Below are 16598 nucleotides of genomic sequence, written 5' to 3' on the forward strand. Positions count from 1 at the left end.
GATGATATCATGGTAAACTGTGAAAAGTCATTTAATTTATATTCATATTCGAGAGTGGGTAACACGTCAAAAGATTGACAAAATTAAAAATGGTTTAATTATTTAACGAGGATTTAATTTACTCTTGCACACAATACATATTTAAAAATAATTAATATCATTTTTTTTATATTGTGTATTGAACTATAAAATAATTTGTAAATATGATTTTAATTAATGTGTAAAAACTTATTTTTATATGGAAATTTTAAATATGAAAATAAATTGAAAGATAAATACACATAGTTATAATTGGACCAACATTCTCACACATTTGAGTATGGATACTCAATAAAACTAACAGATACTATAGTGTCTAAAATACATTATTTTAAATAAATATTCATTTTCGAACAAGACCATTATAATCAGATGGTCCATATGGTTCAAATAGCTCTGCAAAAATATTGTTCTTTCTCCTGGGATTGCATTTCATGTCTCTACATAATTGATCATTGTACCATATGCCACAAGCAACAATACATGATCTCAAATTCAAGCTTTTAGTATGTTGCTTCATGTTATCTTTCCAGATTTTGACATCCTTTTCCATCTCTCTAATACTAGGCAGCTCAATGTTTCCATCCAAAAAATGTGCTAGCCATTGGCATCTCATTTCATTAGAAAATATATTTGATAAGCTTTCTGCGTATCCTATTATTGCTAGTTCTGGAATTCGAGGATGGATTATTTGCCTGAAATGGTAAAGTAAATGTTAGTTTTGGATTTCATAAAATAATATTTGTACAACAGGTGTATCTATTCAATTTAAAGGGATGTTATTCCCACGTCACAATTATACACTAGTACTTACGCCAAAAACCTACTCATCGTATTTATCATATTTATATGGTGAATGATATTTTTTAAATTAAAAGGATATATTTATGAACAGTACCGTGAACAATAACATGTACAGTGCTTGAACAGTGACCATGAATACTGTCTATAAAACAATACTTGAACAGTGACTTTTAATGTTAAAACAAAGTTGATTAATGAAGTGATTAAGTTGGTTAATAAATGTCCAGATATTAAAAATAATCTAGTAGTAACACAAACTTGATTAATGAAATGTAAAAAGTTAGTTAACAAAGTGATGAAGTTGGTTAATAAACGCTCAGATATTAAAAATAATTTTTAGCAGTAAAACAGAGTTGGTTAATACAATGTAAAATGTTGGTTAATGAAGTTATAAAGTTGGTTAATAAACGCCTAGATTTTTAGTAGTTATGAAGTTAATTAATGAAATTTAAAATATCAGTTAATAAAGTTATGAAGTTGTTTAATCACATAATTTTGTATCTGTATTCCCTTAATCTAAAAAAAAGAAATTATTATTATAATATTTTACTATTCACTATATTGATTGTAAGTATAGGATATTGGTGTAGAATTAACATTTTTCTATTAAAAAAAAAGCTCAAACATTTGTAAAGGTTGTTCGAACAAGACTAAAACTTAGAAAAATCATTCTAACTACCAAGATGGGTGGAAAAGGGTCACGAAAATAGAGACATGGGGCGAGTTGTCAAGGTAGCTACACATGCATTGGAAATCTTGAATATGAGTCCATACGTGCAAATGCAATTGAGATGGAGAAAGAGAAATGCACCTTATGATCCTCAGGATAACAAAGATACAATCACTACACACTAGTACGTGCAATCACTTCCAGGTGGCTTAGAGTATATAAACAATGTTCCATGATGATCTAATCTATGTTAGAACGTTAAAGTTCCATTGAAGGTTCCATTATTGGTCCATCCATATGATAGTGAAAGACCTTGTCTATGCCTAACCTATCCAAGCAAAATGAATAAATGAATCTGAAGAAAGAAGATCATCTATTTACCATTTCACCTCACATGAAAGGATCGAAGATTACAATATTCCCCCTATTTTTGACGTAGAGAATCATTCAGAGAGATGGTTCCAAAAAATATCATCCATAATCACTTCACTTAAAACATTGCATCTCATATGAAAGGGGTATACACTCATGGTGTTTCCACTTGTGAAGGTTTTACCTCCACCCTAGAAACGGTGCCTCCACTCTTGGAAAAAGAAGCACCATATGTGTGCGTGCACGTGCACGCACACAAAAATGTTCATAAATCCCTAAATGGAAAATATTATGCAAATTGAACTTAAAAACCTACTAGTTGGATAAAAGATAACAAAGTAGTTTGAGATGGAACTTAAAGAAATAGAGAAAATAACACCTTATCATGAGAGGAAAAGTTAGGAATAGGAAAGAATAAAGTAATAACAAAAATTCTAAATAAGAAAAGAAGGCAGCCTTACAAGAAGGAACACAAAAAACAAGAAATATCGAGAGATGGAACTAAATGAAAATGAAAAAAAGGTAGATGAGCATAGGGGTGGCAAAACAGGGCTGGTCTATCGGGAATGCCCATTTTATCCACACTATTTTACGGGGCGGGGCAAGGTTTTAGGTCTGCACCCTCTAATATGTTCGTCTTGTTTTTTACAGGCTTCTGTGGGTATGAGCATTAACATGTAAATTTGCAATTTTTAGACTTAAAAGGTGCAATGCCTTCGGGTCCGCCCTCTCCCGAACTCATATTTTTGAGGGGCACGACAAGGTTTCGGGCCCACACTCTCACCGCCCCACCCCATTTTTTTCAGGGTTTTGCTGGGCGAGCCTAAACGGGGTGGCCATCCCATTTGCCACCCTAGATGAGCTCCTATTGATATATATCGAGTGATTAAGATGAACTAAACCCAAAATCTCAGGAGACAAGTTACATGCACAATACCAAAAGTTTCATTCCCCATAACTCAAATTCCACAAAAATTATTAATGCACGTCTTACCATATGACTAGCAAACCTATGGCTAACAACTACATCACGTCGAAAGGGAGAATGCTAAAGATTGAGGGTAAGTTTCACATATTCCATCATTGAAAAATTAAGTTCACATAACCTGAAAGGTCAACACTATATCTAGACCCTGTGATGAGTTAAGGATGTCGGGCCTACAAACCCTTTGAAAAAGGAAAAATGGATTTCCCAATAGACAACACCTATAGTCACTAGTTAGGAAACATCCTTAACCAGCCTAATAATCAAAGTATATAAATGTCTAAATGACCCCTAGCAAGGGTACAGGGGGCCGCAATGATATAAATGTATAATACACCATTGAGAAGGGTAACCACTTTCATTGAGATAACTAATATGTTTACGAATCATGTCAAGTTGTTGACCCCGACAGAACATTTAGTGTTCCTCCTTTAAATCACCCCTCTAGACTATATCAAAGATCATATTTACACTCTCTATCCCAAATAGACAACTCAACATGAATAACATTAAGGCAAACAACAACTCGACTTCACCAACTATGACTTAAGGGACTACCATTCTAGCATGGGTCTAACCTTTTTGACATCATAATACCAATAATATGGTGTTTTTACACCTTGTTATCCGCATATTCATCTAGGATCGTGGAATATGAGAAAAAAAATTTCCCATATCAGTTGAGGACAGTTGTATCAAATAATGATATATATATATATATATATATATATATATATATATATATATATATATATATAGAGAGAGGAGGGATCAAATTACACTCGAAGAGTTACACCACGAGTTACACTTGTTCAATAACTACATCTCTAATTAATATTTTATAAATTCAACCGTTGGATTGAAACATAATATCATATAGATCATACCTATAAAGTTTGAGCTTAATCTATAATGATTTACTATGTCATTGAATTACATTAAAATTAACGTTATATGAAAGCTCATTTTGACGTTAATCTTTGGATATCTTGATGATATAGTAAATCATTATAGATTAAGCTCAAACTTTATAGGTATGATCTATATGATATTATGTTTCAATCTAACGGTTGAATTTATAAAATATTAATTCGAGATGTAGTTATTGAACGAGTGTAACTCGTGGTGTAACTCTTCGGGTGTAATTTGATCCCTCCTCATATATATATATATATGAGGAGAGATCAAATTACAATCGAATAGTTACACCATGAGTTACACTCACTCATAACTTCACATCAGATAATTATTTTTTAAAATCAACCGTTGGATTGAAACATATCATCATATAGATCGTATGTATAAAGTTTCAGGTTAATCTATAATAATTTACTATGTCATCGAATTACATCAAAATTAACGTTACATGAAAGTCCATTTTGACGTAAATCTTTGTGTGTCATGATGACATAGTAAATCATTAAAGATTAATCTCAAATTTTATATGTATAATCTATATGATAATATGTTTCAATCTAACCGTTGATTTTAAAAAATAATTATCCGATGTGAAATTATGAGCGAATGTAACTCATAGTGTAACTAGTCGAGTGTAATTTGATCCCTCATATATATATATATATATATATATATATATATATATATATATATATATATATATATATATATATATATATATATATATATATATATATATGATGAAAGTCTTTTGGAGGACGTTCCTTGCAAAGATAAAAAGTTTTCTTGGTTTAGTGGTGACGGAAAATCCATGAGTCGTCTTGATCGCTTTCTTGTTTCTAGTAGTATCGTCTCTAATTGGGGGGTGGTTGGTCAATTAATTGGCGATAGAGACATCTCGGATCATTGCCCGATTTGGATTATGAAAGATAATTTGGATTGGGGACCAAAGCCCTTTAGATTCAACAATGAGTGGTTCTCTCTTGATTCTTTTCTTCCTTTTATGGAGAAAGAATGGAAAAGTTTTGAGGTGGGAGGAAGAGGCGACTTCATTCTCAAGGAAAAACTTCGCTTACTAAAAGATAAATTAAGAAGGTGGAACAAAGAGGTCTTTGGGAAGATAGAGTTGGATATGGAAGATGGAGTCCGGGACTTGAATATAGCCGATGAAAGGGTAGCTTCTTTTAACGATGCTTTTTTTGACGCCAATCTTGCTTTTAGGAAGGAATCTAGTGCTAATTTTTGGAGGAATTTACGACTAAAAGAGAATATGCTTCTTCAAAAATCTAGAGTGAAATGGATTAAGGAGGGAGATTCTAATAGCGGATTTTTTCATAAGATGATGAAACAAAGGAGAAGGATAAATCACTTAGGTCCCATTTTCACCCCGGATGGTGTGGCGGAGTCGGTTGGAGATGTTAAAGAAGCGGTGTTTAGTTTCTTTGAGCATAAATTTTTAGAAACCGAGGAGACTCGGCCGGTCTTGGATGGTATCTTTTTTAATTCTATCAACGGTATGGAATTGGAGGAGCTTGAGAAGCCTTTTATAGAGGCCGAAATTAAGGAAGCGGTGTGGGAGTGTGGTGGGGATAAGAGTTCGGGTCCGGATGGCTATTCTTTCCTTTTTATAAAGAAATGTTGGCACTTTCTTAAAGAAGATTTTGTTCGGTATTTCGAGTATTTCTTTGAAGGAAACGCTATTTCAAAGGCAATCACCTCTTCTTTCTTGACTTTGATTCCTAAGAAACCTAATCCGGTGTCTTTGGCCGATTATCGACCCATTTGTTTGGTTGGATGCATGTACAAAGTTGTTACAAAGCTTTTGGCGGGGAGACTTAAAAAGGTGTTGGTATCGATCATTTCTAATTTTCAAAGTGCGTTTGTTCCCGGTAGGCAATTGCTTGATGGAGTCTTGGTGGCTAATGAGGTGGTCGACTATGCTAGAAAAGAAGGTAATAAATGTATTCTTTTTAAAGTTGATTTTGAGAAAGCATATGATAAAGTTAGTTGGAACTTCTTACGGTACATGATGAAAAGGATGGGTTTTGGTCAAAGGTGGTTGAAGTGGATGGAGTTATTGGTGTTTAATAGTAACATGTCGATTCTTGTTAATGGTAGTTCGACCAAGGAGTTTACTGTTTCTAGGGGTTTGAGACAAGGAGATCCTCTCTCTCCTTTTCTCTTTGTTTTGGTGGCCGAAGGATTAGCGGGCTTGGTAAAAAGATCTATCGAAGTTGGAGATTTTCAAAGGTATGAGATTAAGAGATCGTGTGGGGTTGATATTCTCCAATTTGCGGAAGACACCCTTCTTGTAGGCGAAGGTAGTTGGAAGCAAATTTGGGCGATTAAGGTGGTTCTTCGTGCTTTTGAAGTTGTTTCGGGCCTTGGAATTAATTTTCAAAAGAGCAAACTCATTGGAATCAATTCCAATGCCCATTTCTTGGAAGCGGCGTCTCATGTCCTCTCTTGCAAATTGGAAGATAGTAATTTTTTCTTTCTCGGTATTCCTATTGGCTTTAATCCTAGGAAGGAATCCTCTTGGAATCCTGTTGTGGCGAAGTTGAAGAATCGTTTGGAGGGGTGGACCAATCGTTTTCTTAATTTGGGAGGTAAAATCACTCTTCTAAAGTCCGTGCTTAGTTCTTTATCTATTTTCACTATGTCTTTCTACAAAATGCCTCCGAAAGTGGTTAAAAAGATTACTTCCATTCAAAGCAATTTTTTATGGGGGGGAGTGGAGAACAAAAGGAAAATTCATTGGGTTAAATGGAGGGATGTCAATCTTCCTTTTGAGAAGGGGGGTTTGGGTGTCAAAAATATAGCTTTGTTTAATGTGGCCCTTCTTAACAAATGGAGATGGAAGATTCTTCAAGGTACCGATTCTCTTTGGTATAGTATTTTGAAAGCTCGTTATGGTGATTTGTCTTTTATGATGATGAGTGGGGAAAAGGGGGTGTCTCCTTCTCGTGGCTCTTTTTGGTGGAGAGATCTCTTAAAACTTTCTTATAATTCTTTTGATGATCCGATTGTTGATTGTAGTAGGTTCTTCGTCAATAACGGTTTCAACACCCCTTTTTGGCATGCTAAGTGGTTAGGAGGAACCTCCTTGAAAGTCCTCTTTCCGAACCACTTTGAGGTTTCCAAGTTGAAGCACGTTTCTGTAGCGGCGATGGGCGGTTGGGGGATGGAGGGTGGGCATGGGGTGATTTCCGTTTGGCGGGGAATAGTCTTTCGGTTGACGTGGGGGAGTTGAGCAATTTTGTGGGCAGGGCGGTAGGGAGGAGTGAGGGGAGAGATGGGGTGGAGTGGTTCTACAACGATGAGACGGACTTTTCGGTGGCATCTTGTTATTCTTATATGTTGAAGAGATTCACCCCTTTCGGTCCTTCCAACAAAAGCGACGAAGCTTTTGGTCTTTTGTGGAAATTGGAGGTGCCTTTCAAAATCAAAGCGTTCGGATGGAGACTTTTCCTCAATCGGCTTCCTACAAAGGATTTGTTGTTGCATAGAGGTATTTCCCTTCCTATAGATAAATTTTTTTGTCCCTTTTGTGGTGTTGACTTAGAAGAGTGTAGGCATACTTTTTTTGTTTGTAGGGTGGTTAAAAGGATATGGAATGATATAGCTTCTTGGGTTAGTATGGGAAATAGGGGGGAGGATGAGTGTTTACCGAGTTTTATGGTGTGACACTCCTTCTTTAAACTCAAGAAAGTTAAGAGATGTAAATTGGGTGTGGTTTGGTTGGCGGTTACTTGGTGTCTTTGGTTAGCTAGAAATGATGTGTGTTTCCGAAATGATGGTTGGAGCGTCAACAACATTGTTTGGAACATTAAATTCACGGTGTGGAGATGGTCTTTTTGCGGGAATATTACCGTTACCAATTACAATTTTTACGATTTTTGTAAGGACCCTTTGTTGTTCCTTTCGTAAGGGTAATTGGTTTGTAATTTTCCTTTTTGTTAGGCTTTTCCGTTGACCAGTGTATTCGGGTTTGAGAACCCCTAGTTCTCCTATATATATAATCCTTACTTATGAAATATATATATATATATATATATATATATATATATATATATATATATATATATATATATATATATATATATATATATATATATATATATATATATATATATATATATTTCGAGAACTTATTAGCCACACCCTAGTATCGTACAAGATCTAAGGTGACCAGCCATTCAAGCACCGTTAGATAAAAAAAACTTACATCTTCCCTCATAAGCTTAATATGAATATTCCCTAGTATTACACATGATTAGAGCTAATTAGTCCCTAGAGAGCCACAAATGATAATCTACATGATGTTATGAAATTTGTACTAAATTAAATTAAATGTGTCTAAAAAAGGTTCTAGGGCCATACAACTTTAGAGCCCCATTATAAAAGAAGAGATTGTAAACGAGAATTAGGTACACACTATTTTCAAATATTAAACACCACACTTACGATTATCACTGATTTGATCCTCAAAATATTTAGAGGAACACTCCGATCAAGATGCATATCATGATTAGACACTATTCTAAAATATTAAATTCCGCACTTATGGCTATCTTATTGGAGTTCATTATCACTATCAATGAAACTTGAAGAAAATGTCTAACTAGATCCTATGTAATTTTAATATATAAGATAAATAACTTAAATATCGATAACATCTATGTCATATGTAAATGACAAAAATTGTCATTGCAATGATTTTATTTTTTTATAAAATATTTATAATAAAAATTAATTTACATAATATAATGTAAAAAAATTATTTTCAAAAAATTAATGATAACATCTATGTCATATGTAAATGACAAAAATTGTCATTGCAATGATTTTATATATTTTTAAAATATTTATAATAAAAATTAATTTACATAATATAATGTAAAAAAATTATTTTCAAAAAATTAATGTTAAGTTCCTTTTTATGTTTTATTCATTTATAACATGTTAAAATTTAATTTTTTATTTTATAAATTAAACTTTTTTAGAGATAAATCATTAACTTAATTTTTATTATTATATTTTTCAGTTTCTAACACGATTCATTTTAATTAAAGAGATATTCTAAAATACTAGTTTCTAAGATTAACTCATCCTTATATCCACCAAATTTAATTTTGTTAATAGCATAACAAGAAAAATTGAACAAAATTTCTATCTGACCTGTAGAGAGAAACTGTTGAGTTTCCTGACCCATTGATGTAACTTTGAAACGTTGGAGATTTGAATATGCTTCTAAGTTTCTGTTCACCTTTATATCCTGTGGCAAAAATAACTAAGTCTGTTTCTATAGGCTTAGCATCTCCATCAATAATCAAACCTTCTTTGCAGAAGCTAAAACTTTGTGATTTCTTTATCACAATGGACCCTTCTTTCAGTTTGTCAAAAAAGAACTCAGGAAGTATTCCGGTTTGACATGAAGAAATATCTTGAAGAAAACTATGATTAGGTACTAGTCCATACTTTTCCAGTGGAAACTTCCATCTTAGATATGTTTCAACAAATTTCGAAATTCCCCATCGCTGAACATTACGAATATAATCATTTTCACATGACCAAAATTACCGCAATTTAAAACAACGATGTTTAATAGGATCATAGGATGATAGTATTATTACCAATGGTGAAAGTAAAGTTGCGAGAAGGGAAAGTATGAATGATTCTCCAGGCTTGTGTACTAAAAGCTCCGCGAAACGGTTGAAGTATAAGAATCCAAGATTAATGCCTCCAATATTGAAATCTTGGAGAAACCAATGTGATGTTCTTTGGATAATTGTGCAAGGATAAGTCACTCCTATATAAATATGAGAAATAGATTGAAAAAATTATATGAATAGAAGAGAAAAATAATAACTATGAATAAATATATTCTTACCATTTGCATTTGCACATTCAGAAGCTATATCTAGAGCTGATTTTTCTGATCCTATAACTGTGACTCTCTTGTTTTTAATCAATTCAGCAGCAGTTTTATTGTCCAAGGAAGAGTAATCCATAGAATGCATAACTTTTCCTTCAAAAATTTCGGGGCCTTTTCCGATAGGGAACTCAGGAATGTTTGGAAAACCACTATATTTACCTATGCAAAGTATAACAAACTCGGCTTTGTGCACCTGATTTTTATAAAATGCACACAATCATTCAATTCAATTATTTCGGTCTAACTAAATTTTCAGTCGTGTATAATAAAGTTTTTACAGAAATAAAAGATAAACAGACAACAAGCTGCGCTACTATACCTTTGTTGAAAAATTCTTAGTATCTTCCACCGTAATATGCCATCTTCCTTTAGATCCAAAAGGAGTTCCATCACTATTCCATAATTCCCATGAATTCATTTCTTCATCAGACTCTCCAGCATAATCAATATCAATGACTTTGGAATTGAATCTTATATAAGGAACAATGGAAAAATGTTGAGCATATGAGTTAAGATAATCTAACAATTGTTGACTACTTGGACAATCTTCTTTCACAGAAGAATCCCATGGAAAATCTGAAAACTGGAAAGTTTCTTTGGGGTTTTGAAGTTTTGTAGTCTCAGTTGTATGCCTCCATAATCCTCCCATATCATCATCTGCTTCGAAAACAACCGGACGAAAACCGATTTGTAGAACATACTTGCAGGCAAGTAGGCCACTGATTCCTGCTCCTACAATTGCAACTCTTCTTTCCATTTCTTAGATGATGAGACTAATTTGTTGTGACAAATGCAATGAACCTTGTTTTGTGGTTAAAATGTTTTCTAATTTGTTGTCTTATACCAAATGGTCTTAAAGTCAAAATATTTAAAAGAGTCAACATTATAACAAAAGTTTAGATAATTAATTTTTAAACTTATAGTTTTGGTAACTTCTAATTAAGACTTATATAAAGTTGTACTTCATATTAATTATTTATGAAAAATTTGATATGCATGTCCAATCACATAACAACAATTTAGAACAAAATTCCAAAACTGGATTCAAATTAGTGTCGGGTTTGCTAGAAGTTAGTTTAATCAACAAGTCAACAATGATGACTTTAAGGTTCAAGTAATTCTAATATATTCCTTTTTTTTAACTCTCCCAAAACTCCTACAAAAATAAATAACTCATTACTTTTACTTCAAAGGTCTTACTAACCAGTGCCCTCAGGGCACTCTTTAAGCATACTAAATAAAGAAAATATTATTTATAAAATTTAACATTTCAATTTCTAATACATTTTAAATACATTAAATACACGCATATTGATAAAAACTTACTATTTTAATCACTTAAAGAGTGCCTCAAGAATACTGGTTAGCATTTCCCTCACTTTAATAATAACTCTCTACATCAACCTTCACTAAAACTTTTATAATATATTACCTCTATTTTATATTATATTAAAATGAGTAGAAGGTCCGTGCGCACGGATAAATTAATTCTTAAGATAAATAAGGTATTATAACCGTAATGTAATGTAAGAATATGTAATAGGTAAGAATAAACTAAAAAGCCACTAATATGACAAGACATAATTGAGATGTAACAAATAGTCAAGTCATAATATTATATATATATATATATATATATATATATATATATATATATATATATATATATATATATATATATATATATAAAAGCAATGTTAGAATATAAAATGGAATAGGATTATAATCCTCAAAAAGTGTTTTGAAAATGTCTTCAATAGTAAATGTCACAGTAGAATGTTGTTCAACATCAAAATCTCAAGTGTGTTTGGATGAAATATTTTAATGAGATAATGTAATGTTTTGAGGGAATTTAAAATGATTTGCACAAAATTTATTGTTTGGATACAAAAATAAAGAATTGTTAAAATTATAGAAATTTATGGAGTATTTTATCTAAGTTAAATTTAATCATTTTAAAATGACACAAAAAATCAAAAAATTTGAAATTCCTCTCATACTCCATATAATATATTTGTCACTATTATTTCTTCAAATTTTGCAAATTAGTCCTCATATTTTCCAAAATTACAAATTTGACCTCAAAAATTTTCAAAAAATTACAAATTGGTCCTTAATAATTTTTAAATTTTATAATTTGGTCCTTCAAATTTTTAAAAATTGCACATTGGTCACTACTTTTCAATTTTTTATTTGGTCAAAAAATTTTTAATTTTATAACAAATGACCACAAAATTCTGACAATGAATTATCTTAATACTTCACCCAAACAAAATAATTTAAAAATGTAAGAATTTCAATTGAATCATTTAAATTACTTTGAATTTTAAATTCCTTTAAAATTTTCAATTACATTATTAACGAATTGGAAGATTTTATATTTAAACGTAACAGCCATTAGACTCTCAAAGTCTTGATGATTAAATTATAATTAAACAATAATGCAATAAAACATTTTTTCTTCAACTCTACGTGTATTATAGTTACATATTTTTTTCATTCAATAATGTTTTATCTTAAAAAAAAAAGTTTTTGTAGATATATTATTATTCTTTTAATTAAAAAAAAAAAGGTTCTTATTTTTTTATACTTACTACAACGTTTTAGTTGTAAAAGGACAGTTGTCTTCTTAAATTTCAAAGGAGGTTTATTTTTTTTTACTAAGAAAAACTATCCTTTTTAAATCTAACGCAACGCTTTATTAATAAAGGGTGATTCTTTTTTCAAGTAAAAAAATATTTCACCATTCTTTAGAAAAACCTTTTTTAATTTTTTTATACTTACTACGACGTTTTAGTTTTAAAAGGACCGTTATCTACTATCTACCCATTACTAAACAATTGATAAATTATATATTTTGCCCTTTCATCAAAATTTTTTTTACACAATAAAAAAGTTAATTTCGTAATCTATTAATTCAATCACCTTTTTAATTTCAAACTACCCATAAAACCCTTTGATCAACATACTATATTCATATTATACATTAACAATCTATACTAAAGATAAAGACTATTTCGGTCAATACATAAGTAAAAGGTCTTAAGTGTACTATTTGTACATATGCCAACTGTAAGATAACCATTGGTAAGATTGAATATTTCACTTTTGCCTCTTCCCAATACTTTTCCCTCATTCTACGATTTCAGCTTTGCAATGCTTTTCCCACATCCAATTTTTCTCTCCATTGCCCTCCTCTTAATACAGTTGTGCCTTCTCTCTCCCTGAACTCCTGTCCTCTTTTGTTTGTAGTTCTCTCCCTCTGAACTCCTTTCCTCTTGCTCTGCCAAATCTGTGGTTTGTTCTCCTCCTCCAAACTCCTTTCCTCTTTTGTTTGCAGTTATCTCCCTCCGAACTCCTTTCCTCTACTAATTCAGATCTAGAAACATGGAAGACCGCATTAGTCGAGGTGAGGCTTGCGATTTTGTTTCATTCTTGCCTGCTATTTGAAAGCTTGAAGTTCTCTAGAAACATCAAATTTTCTTTTCATTCTTAATCGATTCACTTCTCCCCGTTCTTTTGTAATTTTAATTTCATGAATCTGAGTCTAATCTTATTAAATATTCGGTGTTTTTTATCAGATAGACCAGTCGCTACCGCAAAAAATAACAGAGTCGCCACTAACATATTTATCCTAAAAGGAAAGGAACGTCAGCAAACCTAAAACGAATAAGAACGGTCTTGCGACCAGAGAAATGGGTAAGGGAGTCGGTTACGCGAGGGGAAGGTGCTAGCACCCCTCGCGCCAATCGTACTTGATGGGATCCACGCTGATGGTCTAATCTATAGGTGTGTAACAAATCTACGCCTAATCTGAACTAAAATGCATGCAAAATGTAGGGAAAAGAAAGGATTGTACTCGCACGGGCCCTACCCCGCTGCCTACATATCCTTTTAGAGGAATCAGAGTTACCGTAGTTCAGCTCAAATATATCTATTTGTTTTGTGTTTTTTAATTGGGCGGTGTTAACGTTCACACTCTTGCATAAGGGACGACCTACGATGCGATCGAGCGGAAATAACATTCCCTTAGATGCCTACGAGGCAAAAGAAAAAGAAAGGATTTGGTTTGTATCTTTTAGTCGGAAAGTCCCTTTTTATGAGTTTCGATATTTGTTAGATGTTTTGAATGCATTGTTGGTGTTTTTTAAGGGAAAGAGTTCAAGTAGTTATTAGGTGTTTTAAAGTTGTAAAAGGAAAAAGAAATGGGATCTACCTAATAGTCATGTTAATGTCTACCTAATTGTTTAAAAAGTGCAAGACTAAGCTAAACTAGCAACCTACCAGAAAAGAAAAACAAAAACAAACAAGAATATCAAACAAATGAGCTCGGCTCGTGCACACACATCTACAGGCGCAGGCCTTGTAGTAGAAAAGTGGTCCTGCCATAGCCAAGGGGAGCGTATCACCTGAGTCAACCAAGCATTAGACCGATGAATTGTGAATCTTTAATCGCGACATTGTATTACCGGGGCAAAGAGGAGCAGAGGCAAATCGGTGCGTGCGTACACCGAGCGTCAACGTCGGTCAACGTGAGCTAAGAAATGTGGGGGTCCGATTGCATGGACCCGCTTCACTTTACTCGTTTGGGCCTTCGACTCGACGATCTTGGGGACTTGTCCAGAGCTCTGAACTTGCAAAAAGTGAGCATAAGGACGACCTGGGACTGAAAGCTGCAGGGGTTGATTGCTAACCCTTTCCGCTTGCCTTCTCACGGACTTACAATGGCCTTTGATGATGAGCTTGATGTGAATGATGTTCTTGGTGATGAATGTGAAATATATATGGATTATTCATGAAATTGTATGTTCCTTATATTCTATAATGATTATGATCAATTTAGAATTGTTAGAACTATGTATTGGATATCTTAAATGCACACTTGATTAGATATGAAATTTGTGTATATGTGAGACAAGTATGTCGTGATTAAGCATGGAATTGGAATGACATAGATGTATTAGTTAATTATGTGTCATTTTGATGGTTTGACGTGGATAAAATGGTGCATGTGTTATGATGTTACTTGATTTGTTGTAACATGATGAATTATAGTTGTTGTAACATGATGAACTTGTTGTTGTTTTTGTAACATGTTGATGTTTGTTGTTGTTGTTGTTGCAATATGTTGAATTGTTGTTGTTGTTGTAACTTGATGAATTTGTCATTGTTGTTGTAGACCCTGGTCAATATTGATAAGTTGTATTCTAACGTATTGTGAAGTGAAGTGATGCATTCTTATGAATGATGATGATTTTGTTGTTGTTGAAGTTCGACATTATATTGATAATGTTCGATGGTGATTTAGACTATGTTGTGACGTATTATTTATGTGGTATTTGTGGATGTGCATCATTGAGTCACACCCATTGCATAATGCATGCCTGAAAACTATGGCAAACACGACAGTCTTAATGGAAAATAGTGACGATGTGCCCAATGGCAAATTTTGATACGATGAAAGTTTTACTCCAAATGGTACCACATGCATTTGCACAATGATAATACAATAATCATTGATTAGGTAAAATGATAAAATAATTAGGTTAGTAAAATGATAATAAAAACCTAAATTTAATTTATTAGGTAAGTGGCCAAGATAAATCCCTTATTATGGATGTAGTGGGTTTGTATTAACTTAATTAAATTGTGTATTTTAAAAGGTTAAAAGTGTGAACTGGATAGAAACCTCGTCGAGAGAGACATATCGTTCTCATGTAGCGTAAGTTGAATGTGTTTGAAGCTTGCTAAGGTAAGGGCACTTTCTAACGATATTATATGTGATTGAATGCATATGTGTTGGTATGAATGATGGTGTGTCAAATTGGGGGTTTTATGATAATTGTGTGCCCGACTGAGAATGTTTAAATGTTGTGTGCCCAATTATGAATATGTGTTTATGCTGTGATGCTAAACTTGTGAACATTCTTTCATATGATTTATTGAATATATGAATTGACTGGTAGTTATGATTACATATGTGAAGATTATGTAAGTTGTTGCATTTGGATATGTAGATAAAGCATATACTCATGCATATCATAGTTGCGTGTATGTCGAGTGGACTACACCGGGTGAGGACTCTAGTGGATTGAGCCCACCTAATCCCGCGGGATTTTATTGAGTCGGTGTTAGTAGGGAACACTGCACCTTTAGTGGAAAGGGTCCACGATTCTCTGCGGAGAGGTTAAATTTCGGAATTCATGCATGTGAGGAACCCGGTGAGGGAGAATCAAACTCATATAGAGTCTGCATTAGGATATTTGTGCATCACTTTATTTGTTGAAATAAATATTGTGACTATTGTATATCATGTATTACTTGCATGTGTGTATTCTTTCGTATATGCTATTTTTAGATCGTGACCCTCTACTATTATTATTGAATGGGCTGAACGCCCCCTGGTTGTTAAGAATCGTGATAATTAGGGTATCCAGGTGTCGTGAAGACTTGCAAGATGTGAATGTCTTTGGTGTCATACCCTAATTTTGACCCCCCCTGAGATGTCATATCTTTATAGCTTTTCATCAAAGTCAAAGCATATACTCAGAGCCGTCACTTATTCATCTGGTACTTAGTCGAGGGTGCTCAGGAACAAAAGAGCTCAGGCAAAGGATCAATCAGTAAAAGGGATGGTTTCTAACACAACCATGGGACTCAAAAGCTTCATTCTATTCATCTATGATTGATTAGATACCCATCACCTGGACTCAGGATTGCTTACTTCACCAGTCTAGGGTTTTGAGCCCATCAAGGACTAAAATCAGGGATCACATTTGGGAAACCCTAGAAAGCTCAAGGGCATCACTCAAAGGCTTCAATCATCTTCAAATGATCCATATAACAACATCCATAGGGCATCACACCTTAAT

The 16598-nt window shown here is 33.0% G+C and overlaps 1 protein-coding gene across 1 annotated transcript; it reads right to left on the minus strand.

The window, feature by feature from the left end:
• Positions 1-285: 285 nt before the first annotated feature.
• LOC131594740 (probable flavin-containing monooxygenase 1) lies at positions 286-10568 on the minus strand. The gene is made up of 5 exons (XM_058866942.1): positions 10046-10568; positions 9682-9919; positions 9425-9600; positions 8970-9328; positions 286-734 (listed from the first exon to the last, which is right to left on the minus strand). The coding sequence occupies exons 1-5, from the start codon at positions 10481-10483 to the stop codon at positions 383-385; spliced, it is 1563 nt and encodes a 520-aa protein (XP_058722925.1). The 5' UTR covers positions 10484-10568; the 3' UTR covers positions 286-382.
• Positions 10569-16598: the final 6030 nt, after the last annotated feature.

Source organism: Vicia villosa, linkage group LG4 (assembly GCF_029867415.1).
Source record: "Vicia villosa cultivar HV-30 ecotype Madison, WI linkage group LG4, Vvil1.0, whole genome shotgun sequence".
In the NCBI taxonomy this organism is placed as follows: domain Eukaryota; kingdom Viridiplantae; phylum Streptophyta; class Magnoliopsida; order Fabales; family Fabaceae; genus Vicia; species Vicia villosa.

Bases quoted from the DNA above. Each gene is read 5' to 3' on its own strand.
- LOC131594740 (XM_058866942.1), bottom strand. From the start codon at position 10,483: ATGGAAAGAAGAGTTGCAATTGTAGGAGCAGGAATCAGTGGCCTACTT. The intron at 9,920-10,045 runs GTATAGTAGCGC...TATAAAAATCAG, and splicing joins CTAAGAATTTTTCAACAAAG to GTGCACAAAGCCGAGTTTGT. The intron at 9,329-9,424 runs GTAATAATACTA...CGTAATGTTCAG, and splicing joins CAACTTTACTTTCACCATTG to CGATGGGGAATTTCGAAATT.